This window comes from Sminthopsis crassicaudata, chromosome X, assembly GCF_048593235.1.
Source record: "Sminthopsis crassicaudata isolate SCR6 chromosome X, ASM4859323v1, whole genome shotgun sequence".
Classification (NCBI taxonomy): domain Eukaryota; kingdom Metazoa; phylum Chordata; class Mammalia; order Dasyuromorphia; family Dasyuridae; genus Sminthopsis; species Sminthopsis crassicaudata.
The window spans coordinates 5,060,988-5,083,835 of NC_133623.1; the positions used below are offsets into that span (position 1 = coordinate 5,060,988).

Genomic DNA, 22,848 nt, shown 5'->3' on the forward strand with positions numbered 1-22,848 from the left:
GAGGCCAGCAAGGCGAGCGATGGCACGGCGAGAGCAGGGGAGGGACAGAGACCTGGATGAAGGGACTCTTGGGCGGCCGTTGCCCAGGCGGGCAGTGATTTCAAGCGAGGGACAGATCAGTCTGCAGAACTCTGGCTACCCAGAGCACCAGGCTCAGCTTAGACCCCAGCAGCAGATCTGAGAACACCGAATCCCGGATTGGCAAGGCCCCGAAAGGTCACCTGGACCAAGTCCCTCATTTTTAGAGGGGAGGAAACTGAGGTTCAAAAAGGGCAAGTCACTTGCTCAGGGAACCAAAAGCTCAGACTTAAAGCTCCAAGGCTCTTCCCACCACACTGTCCTATCTCAATGTCTAACAAGTGTACTTGTCCAGGAGCCTCGGCCTTCTCAGCCAGTGGCCCAGAAGCCCCCATTCCCTTCTCACTTCATCGAGGCTATTTAGCAGGGGCTCAGTGATGGTGTCATTTTGGGCAAATCTGACTCTTGCTGATCCCACATGGGCCTTTCTTGGCAGAGATCCTGCAGGGGGTCTCCAGCTCACTTTACAGAGGAGGAAACTGAGGCAAATGGAACGAAATGCCTCGTCCAGAGTCACCCAGCTAGAAGTGTCTGAGGCCAGATTTTAATTCAGAGTTGGTGCTTTACCCACTGTGCCACCCAGTTGCCCTTACCGGGGTCCTTCCTACACTTATTTCTATTAATTAGCTCCTAACTGGACAGAAGGAAGACTTCTGACTTCACTAGAGATGGGAGGTTCTTAAGCTGGGGTGTGTGGGTAGATTTCTGGAAGTCCATGAATGTAGATTGGGGAAAAACTTCCCATCTTGATTTTTCCTAACTTCTGCCTGAAATTTAAAGTTTCTTTCAATGATTTCAAAATGCACTGCTTCTACTCTCAGAAGGCTCTGAACCTGGGCTTCTTTCCCAGACTGCCCGAGGGAGCCATGACCCCAACTAGGCAGAGAGAGAGCCGGCACTGGTTCTGTCCGGAAGGCCGAGAGCACCTGGGCACTTCAGTGCAACACAGCAAAGCATAGGCCCAGTCTCACAATGTGGACCCACAAGGGGCCCGTGGGACTCTCTGGACCATTCTCTTTATTCAGCAGGAGTCAACTCAAATGCCAGGCCTCCCTACCTCAGTGGAGGGATGGGCCATTCTGGTACAGTCAGAGCAATGGCTCATTTAGGGCATTTAGGATTCTCCTGATGGCCCCGGCCTCCTGAAGGGACTGTTCCTACTAAAACCAGGCAGAGGACCACAAGGTCCATGCCCTTTAGCAAATGCTTTACCATCTTGGCTGCTCAGTTTCCCCTTCTGTATAAAAGGGGGATGGACTAGAAGCTTTGGAAGTGCCTTCAAGCTCCTCCGAGTGCTCTAACTCTGACAGAATACACATAGCCTAAGCAATGTTTCCATTTTCTCTCCTGGGCCTCCCTCCCACGGGCATCTCTGCTTCCGAGGCCCATCGGACATTCTCCAGAATTGCCATCCCAGGTCCCCTTCCTGGGTGCCAGCTTCTACTGGCACCTTCTTAGCCATATGCCAAGGGAGCACAGTCACTCGCCTGGCACCTATCTCTGAGCCCCTGAAACGTCACTCCGACGGGATCAGCTCTGAGCTCGCTGCTGCTGTCTACACAAAGTACTTGGAACGAGCAGGAAATCTGAGGGTGTTCTGCTTCCAGGGAAAAGTCCTGGAAAGACAGCATGGCTACGGTGTGAACAAGGTCAGCGAACAGAGCAATCTCAGGCAGGCGGGAGTGCTCGGGTATGGCACTGGTCACCCTGAAAGGAATCCGGGGGGCATTCTGATGGCGACGCAGTGCAGTCAACAGACACCCCTCCCCAGTTACCCAAGAAGGTTCAGGGGCCTTCCAATGACTTGGAAAACTAGTGATTCTTCAAGTCGGGCTTAAGTGAAACAACAGAGTCAACAGCAAGTAGGCCACAGGACATCGGCAAAGCTGCCCAACCGGGCAGCAACGCCTAGGCCCGCCATCTCCTGGCGAACTCGGCAGCTGTCCTTCCTCTGCCAGACATCTCTGCAGCCCCAGAAGCCTGGAAGATTTGGGGTCAGTGTGAATTCTCTCCCTCCACAAAACAAGGGCTCATCATACACAGATTGACACTGTCCTCCTTGACACTCCCACCCCTCCCTTGACCATCCTCTGGGAAGTGGCCCAGGAGTAGCAGAGCAGTGCAGGGCTCGCACAGGCTCATCCCAGGGCCACGGCGCTAGGTGGAGGTGCACAGATGAAAGACCACGGGCCCTCCCCTTAAGGGGAAGAGCCCTGAGAATGGTTTTGATAACTGAAAAACCAAGGGAAGGTTGAGAGGATGGCTAGTGTAAAACAGCGCTAGACAGTGCCCCGTTCCCATCTCTTGTCACCAACATGGAAGTCCAGCTTTTCTGGGAAATCATGAAAATGGGCAGCTCTAGAACCTGAGAAGCCTACGGGCCAGCAGGCTTCCTAGCAGCAGGCAGGGCTGGCGGCGCCCTCTGGTGCTCAGCCCAGGGAGGATGAGGCATGAAAAGTTCCAAGGTGTGTGTCCTAAGTGGGCCAGTGCGGGCTCCATGTGCTCTTTCATTATTCCCTACAGAGCCCAAACCAGGCAGAACCAAGCAGCGTGCCCTGTTGCTCCCTCCCCCATCTCTCCCCCCAGTATGGCGAGAAGATCCAGTAATCTCTTGACAGCAGTGGCGTTCCACACCTAAGTGACAGACTGACTGAGGGAAGGGAGCAACACGCACCAGCTTTGGCCCCAAACACTGAACTGCTCCCCCTTTGGCCAGAGCCACCTCCTGGGGCTGCTTGCCTGACTTCTCCCCCTCTCCCAGCTCTTTTAGCTTATGTTCTTGCCAGTCTGGAGCCAGATGTGCCACCTCGGACGCATTTCTAATCAGGCTCTGTGTGACGGCTCTCTCCCTTCTTCAGGAGCCAACCTCGCCGGGCCAGCCAGCAAACAAGGGCCGCTTTATTGCCCCTGAGGCCCTGCCTAACGTGGGGCCGGATTGTCTGGACGTGCTTCTGCTACCTGGTCTGGTGCTGGTGCTACTGACGACTGCAAAGACTGGGGGCTCTGTTAGCCGGAGGAAATCCCGCGAGAAGCAGGAAGTCAACCAGCCAGCCTCAAGGTGCACACCTTCCGTCCCCCGGGCATCAGTTTCCCGGCATGGAAAGGCAATGATTTCTACCCGTCCGTCCCAATCTCTCTCCCAAAGACCCGCAGAGGTGAGAACGAGCGGCCGAGATGCTGTGGCTCTCCACGCGGGCTAACGGCTTCCAGGAGAGGTCTCGGATGTGCTGTGGGGGGCCTCGATAAGTGCCTTTGACAAGGAACAGGGAATGCTTATGACTGACTCACTTGAGCTATTAAGCCATATATTAATATGGCACTGCCATAAAGTCTCCTTTCCTAAGAAAAGAAAGGACAGAGTTCGGCCCTCCGGCTCTCCCCAGCTCCCCACCCCGACTCTGCTTTGCTCTCGTTCTCTAAGGCCGACCCCCAACACACACCTCTGGCCCCTAGCGTCATCCAAACGGTTCTCAGATGGAGCCGGCGGTCCCCGGGGACCGGTTACTTCTAACAGAACACTGGTGACGTTATTGCTTCTGGCAAGAAGAAAGCCTTTAGCTCTGCCATGGGCACGGGACCCATTATTCAAGTGCTCAGCGTTCTGCCCCCCAGTCCCACCAGCACTGCGGGGTTTTTCTGCCCTCCTCAACAGGTCTTTTACCCTTCAAAGTGCTTCCTGAGTAAACACTTCTCAAGCACATACTGCACAGAAGGTGCTGGGGACACAAGGACAGAGAGAAAACCATCCCTCAGCTGAGCAACATGTGCAAAGATGAGGTCATTTAGGAGGAAGAGAATCCTGGTTGTCAGAGTGGGGGGGGCGGGAATCTAGGAAGGCCTCCTGGAGGAGGCAACAACTCATTAAGAGAAGTGAGGATATTTGAAAGCACAGGAGGGCACACATGGCAGCCCTAAAAGGGAGATAGATTATGTAAATAAATGGAGGCAGGAATGTGAGTCTGGCCTGTAGAGTCTGTGAAGGGGGCAGGAAAGGTCAAGGGGGTGAGGAGTCTGCACTTTTTCCCAGAGGCCCTGGGAAGCCATGATAAGTTTCTGAGCCCAGGGGAGAAAATGCCTCAGTCCTGGGTCTTAGAAAGGTGATTTAGGCAACCAGAGGGAGAAAGGGTTAGAAAGAGGAAGGGAAATGAAGGCAGGGAAGTCAGTCAGGAGGCTGCTGTGACAGAGTAAGGGGAAGGGGGAAAGGGCCTCAATCCAAGTGGTGGCTTTGGAAAGGAGACAAGGTGATGGAAATCCGAGGTCCAGGGAGGCTAGAAGCCCCTGGCTTTGGTAAGTGATAAAATAGGGGGCTGGAGGGAGGTGCAGGAGGAGGCCGAGAAGGATTCACAAAGTCCCTTGGGCCCAAGTGATGGAACATGTGTTGGTCCAAAATAAGGAAGCTTAGAGGAAGCAGAGGGGGGTGGAGAGTCCACTCTGTTTGGACCAGGGGAACATAACTTGAGGGATAAGAGCTAGACAGATGCGTCTGGGAGTCACACAAAACCGAACCCATGGGAACAGAATGGGATCACTAAGAGAGGGAATCAAGAAAGGGAACCAACATTTATAAAGCACTTATTACGGGCCAGGCGCTATGCTCTGCACTTTAGAAAAATTCTCTTATTTCACTGCTATTCTCTCCACTTTGCAGATGAGGCAACAGAGGCAGACAGAAGTAAAGTGACTTGCCAGGATCACAAAAACAGTAAGCAGCTGAGGCTGCACTTGCACTCGGGCCTCCTTGACTCCAAGCCTGGTGCTCTGTGCACGGAGGTGCCCCCTAGCAGCCTCTAGAGAAGAAGGAAGGGAAGAGTGGCCAGGGCACGGGAGCAGGGGGAGGGGTGAGCATCCTGACTGGAAGAAGCTCAGGGCCCACACCAGCATCCCAGGCTTTGTGGCTTCCATGGAGGCCCTTCCTGGCTGGCCCGATGGGCTCCGTGATCCGATGAACTCCAGGGCCTGCGTTTCTCCCTTTCTTTGTAGCCCTAGCATTTCACGCCTGGAATGCAGGAAACCTACAATGAGCGCTCACTGACCACTCACCCACTGATTCAGTCAGCCAATGAGAACTAAATTCCTGTGGTCCGTCAAGCACTGTCCGAAGTGCTGGGCCAAAAAGAAAGGGAGCAAACCCACTGCAAGGCCCTGCCCGCAAGCAGCGGGCGGTCCGCCGTGGGAGAGGGGAGGGGAAGACACACAAATCAAGCAAGGAGAACCTGGAACTGGGTTGAGGCCCCAGCAGGCGGCATACCTCCCAGATCTCTGTCAAGTGGAGGGACGTCATCTGTCATGGAGAAATCCAAGGTGGTCCCCGAAATCTCCACCAAATCTTCATCACTGCTGCTGCTGTGGAAGCTGTTGAAGCTCCCTCTCCGAAAGCCCGGATTGTCCATGGCGTCACTCTCGGAATCTGGAGGGCGGCAAGACGAGACAGGACGGTGACTGACAGGGCCTCGGGTACCACCCTCCCCCTTCTCAGCGGGCCCACACCAATGACAAGGACGAGGCTGGGCCTCCAGTGAGTGAAGCCCCCGGGCGGCCCCAAGTAATCCGGGTTAACAGGCAGACCTCAAGATCAGGGGTGGCAATGTACAGGGACAGCAGCCAAGGTTCTGCCTGGACCCTGGCTTTCCCAGACAGCCTGAAGGCAGAACTGAGGACGAGAAGCTGAAGCCAAGCTCATCAAGGCCAAGCACTGCCGCCATATTCTAGAAGGGCCAATGTTCCTCACAGGTACCAACACTCATGGCCACAAGGTAACGTATGAAAGGGATTGGGAGGACGTACTGGAGACCGGCAAAGAAGCTGGGGAAGCCAGGTTGCCGAGGCAGAGTCGGGACACGGCTATGCCCTGGGAAAATTAGCGATGGGGAGACCGTTGGCACCCCAGAAGAATCTGAGCACAGGTAACAAAAGGAGAGTCTGAAGTGGGAGTGGCTTGGGGTAAGGGACTCAAAGCTAGAATAAAAGACCTTCCAAAGGTCTGCCTCCACATGGCATCGTGCCAGGAGCACCCGAGCCCAGAGGAGTGGAGCCAGCACCACAAGCCATCCAGGGCTCAGCCTTACTATTCACGTAGCAAACACCAAGCGGATGAAAAAGAGCTACTGTCCAGGCTCAACTCGGCTCAGGGAGCTGATCCATCAGCATGGCAACTTAGAGCACCCGTCAAAAGGACCTTGAGCCGGGTTCGGATTTGGACAGGAAAAAGAAGAGGAGGTGGCAAAATTACATGGTTTTCTGGGGCAAAGATCCCAAACTTTTCCATGAACCAAAGGTTTGTTTGTTTTTTTTTTTTTTTTTTCTTCCTTTGCTGAAGCAATTGGGGTTAAGTGACTTGCCACATTTGAACTCAGGTCCTCTTGACTTCGGGGCTGGTGCTCTATCCACCGCGCCGCCTAGCTACCTTGGCTTTTTTTTTTTTTTTTTTTTTTTTTAAGCCAAGATTCTTCAAATAATTTTACATGGCTTACAATCATAAAATGCCAGTCTTTGCAGAACTATAGGTGAGGACTGCCCAGTGGGCAGTGCAGGGTCACATGGTAGGTGTGAACTGGCTGCAAGATCGGGGCTGGTGCTGGAGAAGACAAATCTAGTCTCCCCTTCCCAAAGGGCTGGTCACGGAGCCGTGTTACCAAGAAGGAGGGATCTGCCCTGGCCAGAAGACACCAAATGTACCCACAAAATGGGAAGAATAAGTAGGACACGGTCACCAACGCGCTGGCACCGGCAGAGAAGCCACGGACAAGAACAAGTGCACCGACCGGGCAGGGATACGGACAACAGAGCTAGCACAGCAAGAACTGAGACTCTGTGTCTCTCCCCCAGAATTTTTGATATAACCAGAAGAGAGGGGAATGAGCACTGATTAAGTGCTTACTACGTGCCAGCCACTGGGCACTTGACAAATATGACCTTATTCAATCCTTCTGACAACCCTGGAAACTAGGTGCTATTAGGATTCCCATTCTACAGCTGAGGAAACTGAGGCAAAAGGAGGTTACAGTCTCCAAGCTAGTCAATGTGAAAGCCTCACTCCTGATTCCAGGTCAAGTGTCCTCTTGACCATGGCACCTTCTTGGATATCCCAGTGGCACATCTGTGGATGTCCCACATAAATCGTATGAAAGACAACAGGAAGACTACAATCCTGAAAATGGCCGGGAAAAACCTCCTGGAGTTAGAAAAAATAAGCAGCCGGATACCAAGAGAAAGGTTCCCAAAGGCCCTGCTCGATTACGTCGAACACGGCCCAGCCCAGCCCAACTGCGAGGTTCTGGTGCCAAGTACCAGACGCTTCACCCCCTGCCAGAAGCAGGCCTGGGAACCGCTCACTGAGGAGCACGACTCGGTTTTCAAAGAGAACCAGAGACAATCAAAGCAAACCAGAAGGCTGAACACACATTGGGCAGGAGATGGGCACTTAACAAGAATACCATCTTCCGTAAAGAGCCGCGTCTGCCAGCCATTTGCATGGAGAATTAAAGCCATTTGCACTTCTCACACCAAGATCGACCAGTTGGAGACATGAGGGAACAAACTGTGGTTTACGAACATGAAGGCCGGGGAACAGGGAAGAGAGAAATTCAAAGAAACAAGGAAGGACGATTTAGCTGACCTGACTGATGCCACGTGCAAAAGCAGAAGCTGGGGGAAACAAACAAATGTACGACATGGGCATTCAGGGAAACGCAAGGCACGGCCTCACTGGGTTCTGGGGGACCTGGAAGAAGGCAGCCAGCTCCAGATGTGCACTGCTGGCCGGGCTCGCTCAGGAAGAAGGGGCCTTTTGTTAGTGGCCAGGGTGGGTTTGATCAGGCTATGACTGGTACCTACATACACACACGCACACGCACACACACACACACACACACACACACACACACACACACACATACACATAGTACATAGTAAGCACTCAACAAATGCTTGTCGTTACTGGACACAAATCAATACAACAGCTAAAAATCATGGCTTGCTCTTGTCACTCCCTGCTCAAAAATCTCCGCTGACTCCTTAGGACCTCTAAGATAAAATATCAATGGCTCCTGCTGGCATTTAAGGCCTTCCTCAATAGAGCTCCACCACATCTCCACCCCTCAGTGGCTTCTTTTCACCACCCTCCCCTCCAGAGGCTGTTCCTCCTTGCTCTAATACATGGACCTCCCTTACCTCAGCTTCTTCCTCCAGGAATCCCCCCCACTGTTAACCCTCCCTTCCTCTTGTATCAGCTTCTCTGGGGGCATGTGGATTTGCCCTAGGAGAATATAGTCTGCTGAAACACCCGAGGGAGCCTCCACTCAGGACCGATCAAAGCAGAAAACCTTGGCACCCTGCTTCAGGAGAGATCAAAAGATGCTGCCAATAGGCAGGGTGGCACTGGGACCTGCAGTCTGATCAGGACACAAAAGCGATTCCTGGGTTTATGAGCAATCAATCCTGTTATCCTTGTTCTTTATATAAGGAAAGCTCCCCTTTGTTGATATTGGTCAAGGTCAAAACAGAGGGCTTTTTCCAAGGGCAAATACAAAGGCTGAAGTCAGAATTTGGTGCAAGAAGTCAGAACCAGTGGCCACGTGTCCCCTTCAGGAATCCGTTCTGGCTAAGCCTGGGCCATATGATCTGTGGGAATCGAGGGAACGGCGAAACTGTGATCATTCCCAATTCGTGGTCCTTTGGCCCTGGAAAGTGTCCTTAATGCTTACGTGTGAGATAAGTTATTGTGCGAGCTGGGGAAGTGAAGGCCCGACTCCGAGGACTCAGGAACCTGGCAGCTTCTCCACCAGGGAATGTGCACAAGGCCTTCCTGAAACCCACTGGGGCAAATCCCCAAGCCAAAAGAAGCATCCGCGTTCTTTCCGTCTCTGTCGCTCCCTTTCTTTCTCTCTCTCTTTCCTTCCTTCCTTCCTCCTGCCTCAAACAGACTATGAAGTTTGAACCCGATCCTCTGGCCAAGAGGGAACAGCACGCCCCAAACAGCATTTTCAGACGCTCTAGCCAGCTTTTCTTTGTAAATACCTTGGTTTTCTCCCCTTTGAACAAGATCGGCTGTAAGTAAACCCGAGCCGCCAACGAGTCAGCCTCTGCTCATCAGCTGTTTCAGTGCAGGTAAACTGGAGGTGCCTCTTGGAACTGGTGGGAGCTGAGGAGTTCACCAAGAGAAAAGGTAGGGAGAGCGAGAGACAGAGAGATACAGACACACAGACACACAGACACACAGACACACAGACACACACACACACACACACACAGGACAGAGACACTAAGAGAGACAGAGAGATACAGACACACACACACACACAGAGACAGAGAGGGAGACAGAGAGATACACACACACACAGAGACAGAGAGACAGAGAGATACAAACACACAGACACACAGACACACACACACACACAGAGACAGGACAGAGACAGAGAGGGAGACAGAGAGATACAGACACATACACACACACACACACAGACAGAGAGACAGAGAGATACAGAGAGATACAGACACACACAGACACACTAAAAAAAGACAGAGAGACAGAGACAGACAGAGAGGGGCTGAGACAGAAAAGAAGGCACAGACCAGTGTTTCCCAACTCCCAAACCCCAACGAGGGGGAGAAGGGAAGAACATAGCAGAAAATCCTGCAGAAAAGATAGTGAAGAATAAGCAGGCGGCCCAAGAGAGCAGTATCAGGAAAAGCAGGGAAGAAAAAGCAGACCACATGAGGCCACAAGCATCTGGGGAGGCAGTGTTCAAGGTTTCATGGAGGCAGTGTTCAAGGCCTCACAGAGGCCAAGAAAAATGAGGACTGAGAACAGTTGGCTTTATCAACAAAGAGACCTTGGAGAGAGCAATTTTAGTTGCAGCAGGGTAGAAAGCAGATTGTGAGGGGGGCTGAGAAGTGAGTAGGTGCGAGCAAAAAGCCTGAAGAACTTTTGAAAGAAACTAGGATGTGTGAGGGAAGAGATACAAAATGAAAGCCTGAGAAAAGAATAAGGCCAAGCAAGAGGTTCTTTCTTTCCTCCTTCCTTCCTTTCTCTTTCTCTCTTTCCTCTGTCTGTTTCTCTTTTCCCTCCTTCCTCACGCTCACTCTTTCTCTCTCTTTCCTCTTCCTCCCTCCCTCTCTCTAATTCTGTCTCTCTATATCTCTCTGTCTCTGTCTCTCTGTGTTTTGCTATGTCTATCTCTGTCTCTATCTCTCTCCATATGTCTGCCTCTGTCTGTCTCTTCCTCTCTCAAGGATGGGGGCGATCAGGGAGAATTAGTAAGCAGGAGCCAATGGATAGACAGACACTAAAAATTAGGGGAAGAGAAGGGATGGTTGGGAAAGGATGGAGTGAAGAAGCCAAATAGAGGGGCTGCCACAGCAGGGAGAAGGCCCTTCTCTGGCCTCTAATGGGGGACCCGAGCTATCAATCACTGTCCTTCCAGGATACAAACAGACTTGAAGTTCAGAGGAGAAGACTGAGAGATGACTCACGTACACAAAGGCCAAGGCTCGCCCTGAGCTCTGAAGGGAGTCAGGGATTGCAAGGGGCAGAGGTGAGGGGGAGGAGGAAGAGGAGGAGGAGGAGGAGTACCCCAAGCATGGGAGGCAGCCAGGGCAAAGACATGGAGGCCAGGATGGGCTACATAGTAGGGGAAAGCAAGGAGAGTACAAGAACTGGGAAGGCACGAATGGGCTGCCAATATCAAACAGAAGAGTTTGTATTTGTTCCTGGAGACCACATGGAGCCACCAGAGTTTATTGGGGAGGGGGGTGACCTGATCAAGTCCATACTTTACAAAAATCACTTGGTGACTGAACAGAGGAGGGATCGGAGTGGGGAGAGACTGGAGGTGGGGAGACCGTTCTCCTTCCAAGCAGCCACTGCAATAGTCCAGGAGTGAGAAGATAAGGGTCTGTAGGCCTGAGTCAGAGGAGAAAATAGGATGTGTCCGAGAAATGTTGTGGAGAAAGAAATGACCATATTGGGCACAAAGAACAAAAACTTAAGAATACAAGGCCGTCTCTTGGTATTTCCCTCGGCCCCTAGGGTGGCTCAATGGGCTGAATTCAAGGACGAACCCCCTGGACACCGAGCAGTCCCTCAGCATCAGTGGCACAGACACGTGTGGGGTGATCTAGCGTAGGTGAGGCCCTCTAATGCGTCTACTAAGGCCCATAACGATCGACAAAACAAGAACTTGGACTCGTGCTATTTTAAGCAAGCTTTCTTCCAAGGTGCTCCTGATGCTGCTTCCAGCGCCTCCTAGGGGAGCAGTGAGTGGGCAGGGATGAGGGCAGCCACCTATTCCAATACCCAACCAAACCACCAAAGCCTAAAAGTGTCACATCGCCACAGCTCCTCCAGGACGAGGGGCCTGGGAGGCCGGAGGAAGGCTATTCTCACAGTATCTCCTGTCCTTAGTTCTTCTCAAAGCCGCTCACAGGATAACCATCACCCAGGTCACAGAAGATAGCTGCCATGGACATCATGACTCCAACGACGAAATGAAGCAGGATATATTCAGACTTCAGAAAAAGTTAACGTTCAAATGGACTCAATCAAAAGAGGGAAAAAAGGAGGGAAATTACATTACATGTCAGCCATATTAATTTTGTTTGAGACTATTCAAAACAAGTAGGCAGTATAAGGCCGGAACCCTGCTGGGGTTCAGGAAATGAGTGAGTGGATTTGGAAAATTATAGAAAGACTTGGTCCTAAGAGACCTGAGACTTGGACCTTCAGAGAGGGACAAACAAGCCCACTACAGAATGTGTACGCATCCCTGGGGGTGTGCGGTGGTGATTATAGACAGCTACGTATGTGTGTCTATCTAGGCAGATAGATACAGAAATCTATCTGTGCTTGACTGAAGCCTGCTTGGGAGAGATGGGGAGAAGGGGGAAAAAGAATAAGGGAAAAAGTGCACAGCAGAGAACAGAGGAAGGCCCGTAGGAGCAAAGATGGACAGCTCTGAACACAACGCGCTCCATTATTCTCTACGTTGACTTGAAGTGTCCCATCTATTGTAACAGGTTTTGACTCTTCTCATATGTTCTGCCGTGCACATGACAATTTTTTTTCTGTTTTTTCTTTTTTTTTTAATTAATTTTTAATTATAAATTTTTTGACAGTACATATACATAGGTAATTTTTTTTTTACAACATTATCCCTTGTACTCCCTTCTGTTCCGAATTTTCCCCTCCTTCCCTCCACCCCCTCCCCTAGATGGCCGGCATTCCCATACATATTAAATATCTTATAGTGTATCATAGGTACAATATATATGTGCAGAACCGAATTTTGTTGTTGTTGTTGCAAAGAATTGTATTCGGAAGCTAAAAATCTGGGGAGAAAAACAAAAAATGCTAACAGTTTACATTTCCCAGTGTTCCTTTTCTGGATGTAGCTGGTTCTGTCCATCATTGGTCAATTGGAATTGGATTAGCTCTTGTCTATGTTGAAGATCTCCACTTCCATCAGAATACATCCTCATACAGCATTGTTGTTGAAGTGTATAATGATCTCCTGGTTCTGCTCATTTCCCTCAGCATCAGTTGATTTAAGTCTCTCCAAGCCTCTCTGTATTCATCCTGCTGGTCATTTCTTACAGAACAATAATATTCCATAACCTTCATATACCATAATTTATTCAGCCATTCTCTAATTGATGGACATCCATTCATCTTCCAGTTTCTGGCCACTACAGAAAGGGCTGCCACCAACATTTTGGCACATACAGGTCCCTTTCCCTTCTTTAGTATTTCCTTGGGTTTCTGTTTTTTGTATTTTGTATTTAAGTCCATTTAAATAATAAAAAAAGAATAGACTGTTTTGAGAGGGATTCTAGCTCAACACCTTCCCCTGAAATCCTGGTTCCAATCTCAGAGCATGCATGTATTCCAGATGCTCTCAGAGCCTCAATTTCCTCTTCTGTTAAATGCAAGCATCGGACCATGGGATGATATCTGAGGTCTCTCCCAGCTAAAACCTGCCTCTCTGATCCAATACCTAAGATGAGCATGGAGAGAGCACTGTCTGGGCACCAGGGGCCGGGGGAATGGGGGGCAGGCGGGGGGTGTGTACGGATTTCCTGTAACTGCCATCCAGATCCTCAGGGAAGGCTCACAATATTCTTTATGAGAGCAGTTTGCTGTTGCACACACACTCCCCCCCCCTCTGTCCCCAGTACTGGACACTGGACACACTGAACACCTAATTAAGGAGGCAGAAATAAAGCAGTCGGGAGCCCCGGCTCATATTTTCTCCTCCAGATCATTAAGACAACAGAAGCCAATTCATGTTGGTGTAAGAGGCCTTTTTACAAGCGGTGCCCTGTCTGCCTGAGCTGCGCAACCCCCACAATGCGAACAGTCAAATTATGGAGACTGAAAAAGTCACATATCTAGAAAGTTTCAGCACCGGAAAAAAAGCCAAGTTAGAACGCGAGTCTCCTTGGCCCGGCGCTAGCGCAGATCCTAATTACCTCACACTGAGCCCAGCACAGCTACCTCTTTGGTCCTTCCTTCTCTTCCCCGTCCCCAGCCTCAGACAATCATAACCTTCCTGAAAGCATTACTGAGATTGGCTCTCGCTGCTCCGCTCCAAAAATATCGTGTAGAATCGGGTCCGGACTCAAGCTGGCACTTGATCGTCTCATCAGATCCCTCCTGGCCCATATCTCTAGCCTTGTGTCCCACTCCACTGTTCCACAAACTCGCAGCCTGGCTCCCTAAAATGGCCTCCCCTCTCCGGCCCTCATTCACATCACTCCCCTCTTCCGGTCTGTTACCCGCTCTCTACCAACTCAACTCTCTAGGCCTCAGTCACGAGTCGCTATTGGCCCAAACCAAGCCTCCCCAAAGAGGGAGTTCTGTTACTTGGCAATTATCACTTTCGATTATTTAGCTCATCACCCCAACCAAATTATAAGCTTTGCAATGGCAGGAAATATATTTCATACAGGCTTATGCTGACCATAGACAGCAACAGAACCTTAACCCTAACTCCCCCAAGCAAGAAAAAGAACAGTAATCCTGCCATTCATCCCTTCAAGGCTGGCCCAGCACCAATGCCACCTCCTCCATGGGGCCTTCCAGGCTTCTCCTAGGCTGATGCCTCCCAGCTCAGACCCCCAAATAGCCTCTCATCTGTGTTATTTACATAGAGCTTGATAAAGTGAATTTGGATCTGGGAACTGGCCTCTAAGGTTAAGAAGCAGATAAATGTTTGAGATGTCAAGGAAAGGAAAAACAAGACTGTAAAAAAGGCAGCTTCTATTGCCCTCTAAGTCCCAAGGCGGCCTGACCAATGAGCTCTAGGGGAGGGGCCCGCCATCTAGTTTGCTGATTGGGCCCCAGGCCCCCAAATGGTAAGGCTGGCTGCGGAGGGCCTTGGTCATGTGTGGCTTGGCCTAGATATGGGCCCTCTGGCCGCTCTTTCAACACGGATCCGAGCTTTCTATAATCCAGTGTCACCAAGTTCTTTTCAAAAAATAGCTGAATGCAACAGTGTTCTTCCTCTGGATGGTGGAGCACAGAAGCTCCCTTTTTTAATGAGGTTTGGCTACAACACGTGATTTCCCTTCAAGCTCATTAAAAATGGATTTTGCTTCTATTTAGAAGATCTCACCAACATATACCTTGGCTTGAAACGAGATGACCACTCTGACTGCCTCCCAACAATATTTAATTTCAAAAAGCTTGACGTTTGTCTGTGGGGCGGGGGTGGGGAGCGGGGGAGACTTCCTTCAAGATGAAAGAAGCAGAACTTCATCAGCGCCTGATGAACGGAAGAAGGAAATTCGTATCTGAATTCATAAAACACACAAGATATTTCTTGAGCGCTACAATATGAAGTCGAAGAGTTTGAAGCACTACTTTGTCTCTCAAGGACATTCCTCTGTGATCGGTTCTTGTAGGAGAATTAAAACGACACGGGGTGACATGGGCCCAGGTGGTCTTTGTTCTGTCTAGTGTCCCACCAGATCTAAGTGGGAGGGAGGCTCTCAGAGAGCAAATGACTGAACTCAGTGACACAGGCTTGACTTTACCCATGATTCTCACCAAAAAGGTAGACATGCCGTTGGCTTCTGGCTCCCCCATGGCTGCTGAGGGCCCTTCCAACCCACAACGTGTGACTGGCGACCAACCACAAACTTCCATCGGGCTCAAGCGTGAAGCAAGGCAGGCTCTCCTTCCCGGACGTCGGAGCCCAGTGGGGATTCGAGGGAACCGTTGAGCTGTACACATGCAAAGGTCTGCATTTCCTCTACCTGAACAATAACTGACATATTCACATAATCTGGGAAACTAATTTGAACCAGGTTTGCTTCTAGTCAAGGTCTAAGTTTTGCTCCCCTGACATTTTTATGTCACGTGCAAATCGCAATTTAGAAGCTCTAAGCACAACGAGCAGGGCCTGGAGGCTCAACAAGTCAGCCTGTCACAAAGGGCCAGCAGCAGCGTCCCAGCTGCCCAGTCCGGAGGCACCAAGTCATCGCTCAGGAACATCTGATGTGCCAGGTGGTTGGCAGGGTGGGGTAAGGGACCAAGACTTCCAGGAAATCAGCGTGCATCTGCCGAGCTCAAGCTAGAGTGCTGGGGGTATGGGAAAGGCAGCCTAATGCCCATCAGAGGCTTCCCGGGATCTATCAAGGGAGAACACTTTTAAAAAACAATGACGGGGGACCAGTTCTCAAAGCATGTCATAAAACAAAAGTCATTTAAAATACAAGAGATGAGATCAGGAGAAAAGGCCAGAAGCAAGATCAGAACAAGAGTTCATGAATGTGGTTTAGCGACCTGAGAACACAAACTCTGAAGGCAGGGGTTTCTTCTTCAACAAGAACTACTGGGCAAAATGGAAAGTAGTTTGGGGGAGAACTGGCTTAAACCAACAGCTTGCAAGGTCCAATTTCTGTACTCACTCTGCCTCTCCTTTCTCTACATTCTCCCCTACCGCTCTCCTATACTCCTATCCCATATTACCAACTGCCCAGTGGACATTCTCCACTTGGATGAACCGCAGACATCTCCCACTTATTATGTCCAAAGCAGAACCACATTTCCCCCACAAAACCCACCCTTCCTGGAACTTTGCTCTTTCTCCCAAAGGTTCCCAATTCTCCAATCACCCCGATTCACAAGCTCAGTCACCTACTTGCTGCTTTCCCTCCCCTTCCCTTCCCTTCCCACTCGCATCACTTGCCAAGGTTTGTGCATCGTTTCTTCACAACAGTCTCTCAGCTGTTTCCTTTACTCACAATGCTGTTTCAGGCCGCCATCTTCCCTTGCTTAGACCAGATATCAACAAGTCATTGCATACTCCCCGTTTCTATACAGCCCGAGCTGGACAGAATGGTTTTTACACACAATAAAACTTTATTCAAACATATAAAAACCATTCTTAGCTCAGGCTGTACCAAAAGAATCAGCAGGAGAGATCGAGCCCTATAGATATGTGCCTGGCCTAGACCACCACCATTAGCTCCCTAAATGGTTTTGCTTCTGCTTTCTCTGCTAAGAAAAAATTATCTTCATACCAGAAAGGAAGGAACAAAAACGGGTACTAGAAGGTGACTAAGATAATAAGGTAGCTGTGAACAAGTTCCAGTCAGGAGGCCCAGATGAGCTCCATCCCCTGGGACTAAAGATACTGGAGCCTTTGGCTGATGAGTCACTCTCTGTGATCACGGCAAATGATCGCAGGGAATGATTAGACGGAACAGAAGATCTGCCGCAGGACTGAAGTAGGGGAAGTGATGTCTTCATTTTGTTTTAATGGAAGAAGAGTATAGTCTGCAAGCTCTGGACAATTGAGTCTGATTTGAATTCTGGCGAAGTTCTAGACCAGTGGTCCTCAAACTTTTTAAATAGGGGCCAGTTCACTGTCCCTCAGACTGTGGGAGGGCAGGACTATAGTAAAAACAAAAGCTCACACGCTGTCTCCGCCATAACCCTGAGGCCACATAACCATCCTCGGTGGCGGCATCGGGCCTGCAGGCCGTAGTTTGAGAACCCCTGTTCTAGACTATCTATAGAGGGACAGCTGGTGAACATCCAGAAAAGGGTGTGACAGTCATGGAGAGACAACAGGGCCTCCTCCAGAAAAAGATCATATCAGACTAACCTCATTTTTGTTTTTGACAAGAGTGATTAAGACTGGTAGGTTAGGATAATGTGGCCCATAGAATTCTAGCTATCAAAATCTCAGATAAAATTTCTCATGTTATTCCTCTGATGTGGAGAAAATAATAGGATAGTCAGAGGGTTTGGGGAACTGGTCAAAAGGGCAGACCCAACAAGTAAGCATTAATGGTTTCATGTGAATTCAGAAGGAGGATTCTAGTGGCGTGCCCCAGGATCTGTCCAGGGCTAACTTTTGTTTTAATCAATGGTTCAAATGTTTTAGAAATTTGCAAAAGACAGAAAATTAGAAGGGATGGCTCGTTACCACGGTAGAATGACTGGCTCAAGACCCCGAAATCTTGTCAGGGTAGAACAATGGCCAAATATAAAGGGATGAAATATAGCTCTTACAATTGGGTTCAAAACATCGATTTCACAAGGACGGATTGTTGGCTTAGAGTTGACATGAAAAGATCTAAAGGTCTTGATGGCCCACAAGCTCAATATAACTCGGCAGTCTAAGACAAGGTTGAAACAAAAGGCAAGTTAGGGAGACTAATCTGTCCTCTGCCCTATAACCAGACCACATCTGGAGAACTGAATTCTGTTCCAGGAGCCACATTTGAGGAAGGCTAATTACGAATAGCCAACAGGCGGTAGCTGGGATAGTGAAAGATCTCCAAATCATAACATAAGAGAATCTTCAGAAGGAACTGAGGTGTTCAGCCTGAAGGAAAGACTCAAGTCAACTTAAGTACTGGAAGGAAGGGCCGTCATTAGGTAAACCCAAGAGCAATGGAGGACAATGGCGAGGAGACACACGGACATCTGGTGTTTGGCAAGACTCCCTAACAATGCAAGCTGTCCCCAAAATTGAAGGGGCAGCCCCAGGCAAAGGCTAGCAACCACCTGGGACAGACACTTATGTTGGGCTGTTCCTGTACAGGGCTCTCATCTACTCTGAGATTTAGGCAAGGACAGCTGGTTGGTTAGCTGGTTTTTTGGGTAAAGCAGGTGGGTGGTGCGGCAGGTGGCTGAGAACGTGAACTTGCTGTAGGGAACTGGGTAGTCAGATAGGGAGAGGTTAAGGAACTATGTAATTTGAAAGAAAGGAATACCAAGAACGACAATAAAATTTTTCAAAGAATAATAGCTGGTGTGTACGATGCTTTAAGGTTTGCCGAGTGCTCTACAGAGGATGATCGCATTCGTTAGAGAATAAAATTCGTTAGAGAATAAATTCGTTAGAGGAAAGGAAGAACAATCAAATAACATGGAGAATGGGTAAGCCAGAAAACACCTGTACCCGAAAACAAGAAATCGAATTACTCTGACACTGACAAGCAGGCCCGGTGGTCAAGAAATCCAACCCGATCTCTGAGGTTTTCTTTCTTCCCCAAGTCCAGTCTGCCCCGCCAGAAAAAAACGTTAGAGTCTAACCAGAAGGACAATACACCCGAGGAAGCCCACCGGGCAGTAGCATTCTCTACCTGCAGAAGCAGGAGGGCTCGCCGGGAGTCCCAGTGGTTGAGAAAGCTCGATGGAGGAAGTCTGAGCCCAAGGAGACCTGCATGGGCAGAGAGGAAGAGCAAGGAGAAGGGCATTCCAGGAAGTGAAGCAGAAGGGGATGAGCAGAGGCTCTTTTCTGGGGACAATGAAGACACTGACTTGACTAGGGGAGGTTTTGTTGGCCTTGGTTTTATTAGACAATGGGAAACCAATGGCGGGCTGATTGAGTGAGAGTGGTGTAATGAAAACCCTTGGGGAAGATTAATCTGGCAATGGTTGGGACCATGGATTAGAGAAAGGGAAAACTGGGGCTGGGAAGGAATTTAGGGAGCTATTGGGTGAATTCAGTTGTGAACTAAAAGAGAACTGAAAAATTCCCTGGGCCTGGGAACGGTGGGATGGTGAAAGAAAGCACTAGAATATTTGTCCCCCATGAATCCTGAAAGGTCTCCAGTAATCGGCTAACAAATACTGTAGCTTGCATTAAGTGGAATATGGCATTCAGGAAAAGAAAAACAACAATCTCCCCGAACTACACTGGCCAGATCACACCTGGAACGGGCACAGCCGGTTCTGAACCCCATCAAGTTCCTAGGCTGTAAGGACCCTTTGATCCAGCCATACTACTAGCAGGTCTAGACCTCAAAGAGATCAAAGAAAAAACCAGATGTACAAAAGTAGTCCCGGCACTTCTTTTTCTGTTGGGGCAAAGAACCAACTTGGGAACAAGCTCGACAAATGATGGTATATGAATGTAATGGAATATTGTTGCAACATATGATGATGAAAGGGCTGGTTTCTGAGAACCCTGGGCAAGCTTGAAGAACTGACGCGAGTGAAGTGAGCAATAACCAGAACAATTTTAATAAAACCACTGCTGGAAACACAAGAACCCTGATCGACGCAGGGACCGCGGGCCACTGTGGAGGACCACCTGACTGCGAGGCAAGGGGCTCCGGACAGCAGCAGACACAGCCAGGGCAGGAACTAGGTTTGCCTGACAATGTGTATTTGTTGTTATGGTGGCTGTTTTTTTTTTTTTTTTTAATGTGGTGGAGGAAGTTAAAAGGAGAGGGGGTCTAGGACCACAAGTGGAAAAAAAAAAAAAAAAGGAAAGGAGAAAAGAAAGGGAAGGGAAGGAAGAAGGGGAAAAAGGGAAACAGAAAAGAAGAAAAAGGAAAGGGGAATGGAGAAAAGGGGAGAAAGAGGAAAGGAGAAAGGGGGAAGGGGAAAGGGGAAAAAGGAAAAAAGGGGGAATGAGGAAAAAAAGGGGAAAGAGGAAAGGAGAAAGGGAGACAGGGAAAGGGTAAGAGGGGAAAGGGAGAAAAAGGGGAAAGGAGAGAGGGGGAATGAGAAAGGAGAGAGGTGGAAGGGGAAAGGGGAAAGAGGGGAAGGGGGAAAAGGAAAAAAGGGGGAATGAGGGAAAAAGGGGGAAAGAGGAAAGGAGAAAGGGGGACAAGGAAAGGGTAAGAGGGGAAAGGGAGAAAAAGGGGAAAGGGAGAGAAAGGAGAAAGAGGGAAAGGGGAAAGAGGGGAAGGGGGAAGGGGGAAGAAGGAAAGGGAACAGGGGAAGGGGAAAGGAGAAAGGGAGTCCTTAAAGCATTTTTTAAATGCACAAAAGAGAAAAGTCAGAAAATCCCAGACAAGCAGATCAGCTTCCAAAGGCATATAAGCAGTCCCGAGTAAAGCCCAGAGAGTCACAGAGCTATGCAGAATTCTGCCTTTCTCTGGCCTCCTAAGTGTAAGAAAGTGTTTGTTTTAGTTGGTGTTTGTTAATGTTAGAATAAAAACAACCATTTTTCGGATTTCTTCCTCAAGAGATTTCTTTTTCTTTCCTCCTCAGATGTTCATACTACCCACTGTGTGCCAAGGTTCCCCATCCCAGGGGCCCTCCCTGTCCCGGGCAGCCCAAATGTCAAAGCTGGAGGATCCCAGAACTAAGTTGCCCTGACAACACTTTGGGGATTGAAATATACAGAGAGAGTCTGCACAAATGCGAGTCCGAGGAAGCTGGGGATCATTTGAGAAGACTTGTCTGGTATAACAGGGAGAGGTGCTCAGAGAAACACTGCAAGAAAACAAGCCTATTTCCATACCCCAAAATTTCCAGACAAATATTTTTGATACTTGCCTAATTCGACGTTCAGTTTTTCAAGGGCAAAATAGCCTAAACTATGAAACTCTCAGAGATGTCCCACGCACACCCTACCACACGGTGTGGGAAACGCTAATCTGATCCAACTATCTCCTGTGACAGATGAGGAAACTGAGACCCAGGGACTTTACTGGCAAGTTGCCTTTCCTATGTTAGTGTTTGAACATGAAACTAATAGCTTCCTGTATTTCCCAACTGCCAGAGCTCCGGAGCCAGGCCACGAGTGATTTTTTTTTTCCTCGGCTCCAAACGTTTAAATGAAAATGAGTGCTTGAACCAAAGCCACCTCTCGAAATAGAGAGAAACTCCTCCAGACATAAATGTGATGCTCCTTCTAAGTTGGGACACTAATTTTCAATGAACAAGTTTATATCTCAAATCCTCATCTCATTTGGGGCATATTATTTTACCCAAGTGGAGCCAAAGCCTCCACATTTTGAGTTTCTTCTATTTCCCCTGGCCAAGAAGCCATCCCCTTTCTCTGAATGCTTCCCTGCCTCGGCTCCTAATAGACTTATTTATTTGTGTCTTTTCTCTCCACTGGACTAAGCTGCTTCGGGGTCTGTTCATAGGGCAGAGTGCCCAGCACACAGTGGGTGCGTAAGAAATATTTACTGAATATATATACTGACTTGCAAGTAAAGTACACTATTTTCATTCTCTTTTTATAAGGCAAAGTCATTTTAAGGGGAATAAAAACATTAAAAACAACCACTAAAAATGTCTCCTCCCCCTTTCCTTGGCAAGGAAACATGAATAGAGCCATTGAATAATTCAGGGAGACATTTTAGGGTGTGTTGTGTGGAACGAGGCAGACTGGTCCTTCAGTCTGGTGCCATGACAAATACCACCTACACCTTCTGCCTTAATTCGAGAATGTGTGCTTACTTACATCAGAGCAAGGGGCAGCTGGGAGCCAGGTCTGACAGACCGGCTCTGGTGGAGGCTGATGGGAGACTAAAGGCAAAGGCTTCTGCTAGAGGGGAGGCAAAAACAAAAAGGGGTGGGGGGAATGGTGGATGTGCATTCAAAGCAAAGCAATCAGGGGAATGGGATTCCTTTCCTAGTCCTGTCCTTGCTGTCCAAGTGAAAAGAAGTAGAACAGGGGGAAGAACACAGAGCACACCTCTGGATCCTTTGGGGTGGATGAACTGTTACTAAAATGTATAAGCTCTGTCTAGAACCTAGACTTAAGGAGAATTACAGCAGAGCCTCAAGCACCCTCCCGTGAGGAAGGACTACGCGATGGACAGGATGAGATTTCAAAGCTTCCTCCAGTAAGATAGATTGTATGTCATGTGGATAGGGTTGGAGCACAGCGTCTAGAGGTCCCAGAATTTGGGGAAATGATTCCAATATTCTTTGGCCAACCACCTCCTTTTTTTTTTTTTTTGAGGCAGTTGGGTGGCATGACTTACCCAGAGTCACACAGCCAGGATGCGTTAAGTGTCTGAGGCCACATTTGAATTCAGGTCCTCCTGACTTCAGAGCTAGTGCTCTATCCACTGTGCCATCTAGCTGCCCCCAACAACCTCCGATTTTATGATACTCTTTCCTTTCTTGGTTTATGTGCCATTACCCAGCCCAGACACTCCTCCTCCTACTCTACCCCTAATTCCTTCTCTGTATCCTTAGCTGCACCTCTTCCTTCTCTCTACACTCCCTAACTTTTAACTCTGGATGGACCTCCAGATCAGTCACTGACTTCTGACAAACTACACTCCCAGATCAGTCACTGACTTCTGACAAACTACACTCCTGGTATGTTTCTACAGTCTATATACAGGACAGCTCAATATATGTTCCCTTACTTCACTCAAATTCCTCCCTTTTTCCCCTTTGGAGAATTTTACACATGAAAGAAATATTCAGAAATACTGAGGTGAAGAAAGAGTGCGAATCAACAGAATGCACAAGACACCGATGCAAATGAAGTCACCCAGGAATATTGTCAGCAAAAGCTAAAATTTCAACAAGAGAGGATATCACAAATGGCCGGA

The 22,848-nt window shown here is 49.2% G+C and overlaps 1 protein-coding gene across 5 annotated transcripts in view; it reads right to left on the reverse strand.

Moving 5' to 3' along the window:
• CLCN5 (chloride voltage-gated channel 5) overlaps positions 1–22,848 on the reverse strand; it is a 93,562-nt gene that overhangs the window by 31,684 nt on the left and 39,030 nt on the right. For 3 of the 5 annotated variants that reach the window (XM_074277111.1, XM_074277112.1, XM_074277114.1), the window contains one exon: positions 5,327–5,485. In XM_074277111.1, the coding sequence (XP_074133212.1) occupies positions 5,327–5,468 (142 nt within the window). In that variant the 5' untranslated portion in view covers positions 5,469–5,485. Of the gene's footprint in view, positions 1–5,326; positions 5,528–8,247; positions 8,381–20,151; positions 20,282–22,848 lie in introns of those variants that run through there. The other 2 variants (XM_074277115.1, XM_074277113.1) reach the window with 2 other exon arrangements.